The sequence below is a fragment of the Triticum urartu genome, chromosome 3 (assembly GCF_003073215.2).
Source record: "Triticum urartu cultivar G1812 chromosome 3, Tu2.1, whole genome shotgun sequence".
NCBI classification, from domain to species: Eukaryota; Viridiplantae; Streptophyta; class Magnoliopsida; order Poales; family Poaceae; genus Triticum; species Triticum urartu.
The window spans coordinates 724,616,551-724,625,064 of NC_053024.1; the positions used below are offsets into that span (position 1 = coordinate 724,616,551).

An 8,514-nucleotide genomic window follows, 5' to 3' on the forward strand; every position below is an offset into this window, starting at 1 on the left:
TTGTCTCCTATTTTCATGCATGGTGTTGGGCTAGTGGCATCTATGACACTGGCTTGAGTGCCTTTTGTTTTACCTGCTTGTCTGAAGATTTTCTCACCACTTTTTTATGCGACGTTACAAATTAATATAATCCACCTTTTATGAAAAAAAAACAGAATGTCGGGCCATTCATTTATTCAGCCCAAGGTAAGGACTAACGTCAAAGAAAAAGAAAGGCCCATCATCTAAAAAGAGTAAAAGAAAGGCCCAAGATAAGGAGTAGCCCATCCACCCACCTCCTGGTGGTCGCCCGTCCCATTGGCGCATCTCGCCCCCGTTCGGCGGCGGCGGCGGCGGCGTAGATCCGGCGTGGCGTTGCGCCCCCGTTCCTCGCCCCTCGTCGCTCCGCAGCGCCCGCGCTCCCCAAGGCCGCAGCACGCGAGCGGCGCGGCCTTCGTTGGTTATTGAAGAAACAACACTCCGTAAGTTATTTTGGCTTCCCGTTTCATGAGATTTGTTCGCACAGATTGTTCAATTCTGTCGGCTATCAGATTGCCCCATGTATCGTGATTTTACCGTTCAATTCTGTATAAGTTACTGAAGAACCAGTATCGTGATTTGTATAGTTCAATTCTGTCGGCTATCAGATTGCCCCAGAGCCCCGTGAGGACTAATGGGATTTTTTTGTGACAATAGGAGATTATAATACTGTATGTTCTACAGAGTACTCTGTAGTTGTAGTTAATCTTAATGCTGTTCGCCTGCTTTTTACATCCAGTTGCTTAACTGAATCCAGTTTAGTAGTACTACTCTGTTATTCTCTAGCTCTGCAGCGCTAATTTCGCAGAATTAATCTTTTCCTAGCTACCATGTTGACCAAAGTCTTGTACTTTTTTTTTGAAACTGTCACTGGGGGAGACTCCCCACCTGAATATATTTCGAAAAGTAATAGTTCAGACAAGATGAGAGGTGAAAAAATCCCGCCACAATCCGGCGTGGATTTTTTGATCCGCCTTTTTAAGGCGGTGAGACCATAGAGTGAGGTCAGAGATAATAGCCCTAATTACATCATATGGAGAAGGGGACAAGTCCCTAAAGGTTTTGGTGTTGCGAGCATCCCAAATTTTCCATAATATGAGTAGCAGTATAAAAGGCCAGACTGACTGAGGTAGGCCGTGCTGAACCGGCGCATTCCACAAGTCAGACAGGGGAGAGTGACGGGGCAGCAGCCCAATGGCAGCCCAAATGGAGGCAGCCATCGGACATGTGAAGAAGTGGTGAGCACGGTCTTCTGGCGCGGCGTTACAACACGGGCACGACGGAGAGTCGATGATGGTCTTGCGATGTAGATTTGCCCGCGTGTTTAACCTGTCCAGATAGAATAGCCAGCCAAACACCCGAACCCTAGTAGGATCACGAGAGTCCCAGATGTGGGTAAGAGATGGATCCGATAGCTAGGACTCAAGAGCAGCGTAGGCGCCATTAGTGGAAAAAGCGGCGCCGTTAAGCAAGGACCTGTCGTCGGGTACTCCTGTAACGCACACTCCCTGCAACAAAGATCTCAAGGAAGCAAGTTCATTGGTAGCGGTTAAGGTTAGCATTGTAGTTAATTTTGGAACTAGAATGACATAACTGCTAAATCTGCATTTTGTGCTTGCAGCATGGGACATGGTTGCTCTTTGAGATCACAAATTAGGGTATTGTAACACATGTCAAATGATAATCAAGCCTTTCAGCTTACCAACTCAGTAGTCAAGTTTAGTTCTTTCTGTTCATACAAACATACCGGACTTGCTTCGCTAAACTGATATCTCTTGCTGATTTCTTATTTATTTTTTGTTATGAAGAAGCAACTTAGGGCGCTGTTTAATTTTTGCATGTATTGTAGTTTCAGTGATATGTGGTAGACTACACGCTAATTTAGGCTCCCTGTCTTCTGGAATTGCTAGGCCGTTCTGAAGAAATGAGTGCGTGTAAGAAGGCCAGGGCGGAAGCTACATATGTTGTGAGTTCAGACAGACTTAGCAGTCTACCTCCAGAGTTAAAGGGCGACATCCTTTCCCGTCTGAATGTCGAAGAAGCGGTTAAGACTAGCACCTTATCAAGTACTTGGAGGGATGCATGGACTAATATGCCAAAAATATTTCTGCGCGATGGAAATTTTGCAAGAACCAAGTTCGTCACATTAGTTGATATGGTGCTATCACTCCACAACGGAACTGTAGATATGTTTGACATTTCAGGTAGCAAAACTTACCATGATGAGTTCGGTAGGTGGATGCGCATGCTTTCTAGGAGATCACCAAGATCAGTTACAATCAGGTTGAACTCAGGGCCAGGGTATAGGATTCCTTCATGTCTATTTTCTATCGGCGATTTGAGGGTTCTGCACCTGCAAAACTGCGTCATCAGCTTGCCCCGGGTATTCCAAGGTTTCAAGAGATTAACTCACCTGGACTTGAAAAATTTCTCCTCCACAGACATGGACATCCAAAATCTGGTCTCCTTCTGCCCCGTACTGAGTTGTTTGAAACTAGCTTCTTTTGAGGGCATCAACTATCTAAACGTTCAAGCTCCTAAACTGAAACGTCTTCATGTTTTTGGGGACTTTGAAGACATTAATTTAGATGCCCCTAATTTGGAGGTGGCCATTCTCTCTCTTGCTCATGAAGCTAAAGCACATCAATCTGTTCCAATTGCGCATGACATGGAAAGCCATGTCAAGAAGTCATTGGGAGACCTAAGTGGCATCAAAACACTTGGAATTAGTGGCATTTTCATGAAGGTAAGCTATTATTAGCTCCACCATTGCTATGGCCTTCTTCTGCATCCCGAGTTCCTGACTAATCTCTGTTGCCACTTCTTTAATTTATTGTTGCAGTATATATCAAAATGGTGCATACTTACAAAGTTCCCTGCCGTATTTCATCGCCTCGAGCATATTTATCTTGTGATATGCTTTTGGGACCAGAGGCAAGTCTTGGCCACTTGTTCGCTGTTTCAGAATGCCCCTAACTTAAAGAAGCTTGACATGTGGGTAAGTCTGCCTCCAGTAAATCCTCTCCCTCCCTCAGTTATCCAATCCATGTTCATTCTTGTATTTATGTCACCTAATAACTTGTGAAAAAAAATTCAGGATCACTCTTCGAGCACATTGGATCAGGATCAGGCGAGCATTCAAGAGCTTACCATGCAAGTGCAACTGGATCATCTCGTAACAGCCAGTGTGAAAGATTTCAGGGGCCTGGACTGCGAAGTCAATTTCCTGGCAAAGCTACTGAGTTGGGCGCCGGCTCTGGAAGAAGTGAAGATAGAATGGACGGGCAAAACAGAGTGCAGCATGGTTCTTGCCAAGCTATTAGCTCTGCCAAGGGTGTCTCCCAGGGCCAAGGTCATTGTTACTTTTTTATAAGCATGCATCCCTGCAGTCTACAGAGCATCCCCCATCACTTTGCCGGTTTAATTTGCAGCCAAGTAGAACTATTTCAGCTTTTTTTATGCCAAGACTAGATGGTGGTTATTTATGTGTGCATTTGACACAATTCATCAGGCAGAGGGAGTACTTAATGTGCTACTATTAGCAAATGTTTTCCTTTCTTGAGCCGGAGACACACAAGCCGCTGTTGCCCTTCCTCAACTGCGCCAGTTCAGCTAGTCCTTTTTTGTCCCTTTGTTCTGCGTATCGTAAATTCCTGCTTATAGCAAATGAGACAAATATATCTTTCCAATTCCGGGGTGCTCCGCATTGCGTGTACCAATTCATGAAACCCCCCAGCCCCTGAAAATTGAATGTCCATTGGTAGTCCAATTCATGAGTATTCAGTATTTGCCGAAAGATTATGTGCGTATTTTTTTGAGGGGTTTATTTTTTTTGAGGAGTTTATGTGCGTATATCTTTTAGGAGATTATGTGCGATATATGGTATATAACATGAGAAAAAGGAAAAGCGGCCGCTATTTATTCAGCATTCAGCCCAATATAACCCACCTACCCTGACACCACATGGCCGAGTGGCCCAATGTGTCCCCAGGGTTTCCAAGCGCGGCGGCTCAAGCATCCGGCGTGGCGTCACGGCGGCATCTGCGCTCCGGCTCGGTCTGCAGGCCGTGTTGGGCAGCGCCCGCCCGCAAGCTCAAGCCTGCAACTCCATAGCGTCGCCTTCCCGTTCTTTGTCGCTCCTGCAGCAACTCCGTATGCTCGGTTTGCTGCCAGTTTATAGTATTACTGTAACTGCATAACCTGATATGGTTAAGTTCATGAGCCCCGTGAGGATTAATTAATGACTAGCAACCGAGGCTTGTTTCGATTCTAGTTGATCTTACTGCTGTTCACATACTTGTTTAGATTCAGTTGCTTAACTGAATCCAGTTTAGTACTACTCTGTTACCTACTCCCTTAGTCCTGAATTACTTGTCTTATACGGATGCCGTATCTAAACACGTTTTAGTATTTTTTATTCTCTAGCACTGCAGTGCTAATTTCTCAGAATTAACATTTTCCTAACTAGCACGTTGATTTGGCACACATAAAGTTTGTTAACTGTCGGTTGAAATCTAATCTTGTAATTATTATTGCCACACATAATCGTTGATTCAACTAGTGGCATGATTTTAAGCTAGTACATGTCAATCATGCTTATAGTTAATGTTGGAATAATCAAGCTTTTCAGTTCACCAACTCCAGTAGTTGAGTTCAGTTCTGTGAATGGAAACACACTAGACTTGTCTCCCTAAACTCCCATCTCTCAGTTGTAGTTTATTTTGTTTTTCTATGAACAAGCAACTTAGCAAACCATTTACTTTTTGCATGTATTGTATTTTCAGTAATATGTGGTAGAATCGATGTTTTGGAAATGAATTAATTCCATTTTTACCCCCATGATTCACCCTTTTGACAGATTTTACCCATTTTTGAGAAAATCCTCAATTTATACCCCCATTTATCACCTTTGTGGCACATTTTACCCCGTTGTGACAGAATTGACCCCCAATTTGTTGCTGATTTGACATGCCACGTAGGCGGTTCAGTACCGTCATGCTACGATTGCCAATACCATTATGCTCGCTCAGGTTAAGTACTTCATTAAATCACCACGTGCAATACAGGGCAGGTTGCTTGTAGCAGCAATACCCTTAATAGTATCCCATGTTTTGTACCTTTCTGGAATTTGTTCCTCACCATAAACAAGAGTTACACACCACAGTTCAGGACCAACACCATCTATCTTAGCATCTATGTGATACTGGGAATAACTTAAAACTTCGAGCTTTATTAGATTGTTCCAAAAGAGACCAAGTCCACGACTCCTACCAGAGCTACTAACTGCAAAACTACAATGAAAATCAAAAGAAGGCTGGCTATTCAAGCATTCAGTCAGACTAGCCTACCACGCCTCCCTACTCATACATGGCCCAGTGGCCCAGTCTCTCCTCAAGCCCAATTCTGAAGCCACTGCGAAATTGGAACCCTATCCTTTAAAAGGAAAAAAGAGAGGAAATTGGAAGCCTAACCACGGCACGGCAGCAGGGCCCGGCCGGCGGCGCTCCTGCGTACGCATCCGGCCTGGCGTCGCGGCGACGTCCTCGCCCTTCTGTCCTCAGCGCTCCATCTTGGCGGTAGGCCGTGCTTGGCGGTGTCCAAGGCCCCACCAGGCGAGCGGCGTCATCTCCTCCCGTTATTCAGCGCTCCTGCAGCAACTGAGCGCGAGCGTCGTTGAGCCACATCGAACACCAAGAAGAGACATTGGAGTAAGTTGATTTGGCTTCCTATTTCATGAGTCGAACAATTTCAAGTTTTTTTATCAGTTGTATGAATCTATGCCCAAACCTGTGCTACATCTGTTGTACAATTAGTTGTACTGCATATGGTGTTATAATGTTGTTCAGATGCTTGTTTAGATTTGTTGCTTAACTTAATCCAGTTTATTACTACTATATTATTTACATTGTATTTTTCTATCTCTAACATCTAAAGTGACAATCTCGTTGGATTAATCTTTTCCTAGCTAGCATGTTGATTTGGTAAGAAAATTAGTTAATTGTCGGTTGGACCTTAGTATAGTGCATAGTATGCCAGACATAATCGTTGATCAAATTAGGACAGTCGTGACTGAGTAACCATGACTATAAGCTATTGCATCCCGATCATACTTATATTTAATGTTGGAATAATCAAGCTTTTCAGCCTACCTACACCAGTAGTCGAGTTCAGTTCTGTTAATAGAAACATGCCGGCTTGACTTGTTTCAAGAAACTCCCATCTTTTGACTGTTGCTTATTTTTTGTTTTGCCTTGAATAGGCAACTTACGCAGTGCACCATTTAATATTTGTATGTAGTGATGTGGTAGAATCCTCGCTTATTTAGGCACCCCGTCTTTTGGAAATGCTACAACAGTTTTATCTGGATTCTGAAGCAATGAGTACCTGCAAAAAGACCAGGGCAGAAGCTACATCTGTTGTGAGTTCAGACAGACTGAGCAGTCTACCTCCAAAGATAAAGGGCAACGTCCTCTCCCATTTGGATGTCAGAGAAGCGGTTGGCACTAGCACCTTATCAAGTACTTGGAGGGATGCATGGACAGATATGCCAAAAATATCTTTGCGCGTTAGAAATTTTATGCGAACCAGGTTCGTTACGTTGGTCGATATGGTGCTAGCACTCCAAAAGGGAACCATAGAAGAGTTTGATATATCAGGTAAAAAAAGTTACCATGATGAGCTCGCTAGGTGGATGCTCATGCTGTCAAGGAGATCACCAAGGTCAGTTACAATCAAGTTGAACTCAGGACCAAGGTATAAGATTTCCTCATGCCTCTTTTCTATCGGTGATTTGAAGTTTCTGCAACTGGAAAACTGCATCATCAGCTTGCCCCGAGCATTCCAAGGTTTCAAGAGCCTAACTTACCTGAGCCTAAACATTTTCTCATCCACAGACAGGGATATCCAAAATCTGATCTCGTTCTGCCCCGTCTTGACTGATTTGATATTAACTTCTTTTGTGGGCATCAACCGACTAAACATTCAAGCTCCTAAGCTAGAATATCTTAATGTATATGGGGACTTTGAAGACATTAATTTGGAGGCCCCTAATCTGAAGGTGGCCATTCTCTATCTAGGTCACCAAGCTAAACTATATCAGTCTGTTCCAATTGGGTATGACAAGGAAAACCATGTCAAGAAGTCATTGGGAAGCCTAAGTGAGATCAAGACACTTGGAATTACTGGCAGTTTCATGAAGGTGAGCTATTATTAGCTCCAGCATTGCTATGGTATTCTTCTGCCTTCTGACTAATCTGTGTTGACATTGTTTTCTTGTTCCAGTATCTATCAAAAGGGTGCATACTCACGAAGCTCCCAGTTGTGTTTACTCGCCTTGAGGATATTTATCTTACGATATGCTTTTGGGACCAGAGGCAAGTCTTGACCGCTTATTCATTATTTCAGAATGCTCCTAACTTGAAGAAGCTTGCGGTGTGGGTACGTATGCCAGCAAATCCTCTCCCTCCCTCACTCACCCAATCCATGTTTGTTGTGTTTGCGGCCCCTAATGAGTCATGTTTTTTTTTTTCAGAGTTACGCTTCGAGCACATGCGATCAGGATCAGGCGAGGATTCTAGAGCATACCCTGCAAATGCAAATGGACCATCTCGTAATGGCCTGTGTTGAATGTTTTAGGGGTCTTGACTACGAAGTCGATTTCGTGGCAAAGCTACCGAGTTGGGCACCTGATCTTGAAGAAGTGAAGATAGAATGGAAGGGTCAAACAGATTGCAGCATTGTTCTTGCCAAGCTATTAGCTCTGCCGAGGGTGTCTCCCAGGGCCAAGGTCATTGTTACATTTTGTTAAGAATGCTCCCCCATCGCTTTGCCGATGTAATTTGCTGCTGAGTTCATGTGAATGTACCAGCTACGGCTAGCTGGTGGTTATATGTGTGCATCTAATGCAAATCATCAGGTAGAGGTTGTGTGTGTTGTCGAGGACATTGTGTGGGAGTATTTAATGTGCCACCAGCATGTGTTTTCCATATGAAACATTTGAGGAAGTTTTCCATATAAAACACTATCGTCTTGTGTTTTTGCAAGCAGTATTTACATGTTTACCAATGCAATCCCCGTGGTACAAATATGTGGTTATAGCGAAACAAATCATGTGATCAGGTGAAAAAACATCTGTGCCTGCTTGCCAGACAAAGCACCCAGATCAAAGGAGCAGCGGATTCTATCTACAGCCAGTCACCGAACATCAGTTGAGGTACGCTGTGACTATACCATGAATTTTGCTCTTGATTCCCCATGGGAGTAGTTAGATTGGGTACATCTGGTTGTAATATTTATAGTCATAAATCAGAGATCTGGACATACTCTGCTCTTGGTTGCAGCAGCTTGTACTTGGCTCCAGTGATCTTAACATGCTCACGAGGCAACATCTACACTGAAATTCTGAGGCTCCAGCACCCAGATCTGATGGAAGGAATTATGGTGGCCACTGCCACTGGGGTGCTGAATTCCCTCCTCAGGAAGCTCGCGGAACTGATG

General features: G+C 44.0%; 1 protein-coding gene across 4 annotated transcripts; it reads left to right on the top strand.

Moving 5' to 3' along the window:
• Positions 1 to 259: 259 nt before the first annotated feature.
• On the top strand, positions 260 to 8,066 carry LOC125546248 (F-box/FBD/LRR-repeat protein At1g13570-like). 4 transcript variants are annotated; one of them, XR_007300508.1, is made up of 7 exons: positions 260 to 461; positions 1,929 to 2,764; positions 2,861 to 3,016; positions 3,116 to 3,370; positions 6,344 to 7,247; positions 7,423 to 7,489; positions 7,708 to 7,771. XR_007300508.1 is itself a non-coding variant. In XM_048710459.1 (7 exons), exons 2-7 carry the CDS (start codon positions 1,943 to 1,945, stop codon positions 7,823 to 7,825), a joined length of 2,538 nt encoding a protein of 845 aa, XP_048566416.1. In that variant the 5' UTR covers positions 260 to 461; positions 1,929 to 1,942; the 3' UTR covers positions 7,826 to 8,066. The 4 variants fall into 4 exon arrangements, 3 of the variants coding, with proteins under 3 accessions (XP_048566416.1, XP_048566417.1, XP_048566418.1); XM_048710459.1 differs by having other exon boundaries at positions 6,344 to 7,216; positions 7,300 to 7,455; positions 7,550 to 8,066; XM_048710460.1 differs by having other exon boundaries at positions 6,374 to 7,216; positions 7,300 to 7,455; positions 7,550 to 8,066.
• Positions 8,067 to 8,514: the final 448 nt, after the last annotated feature.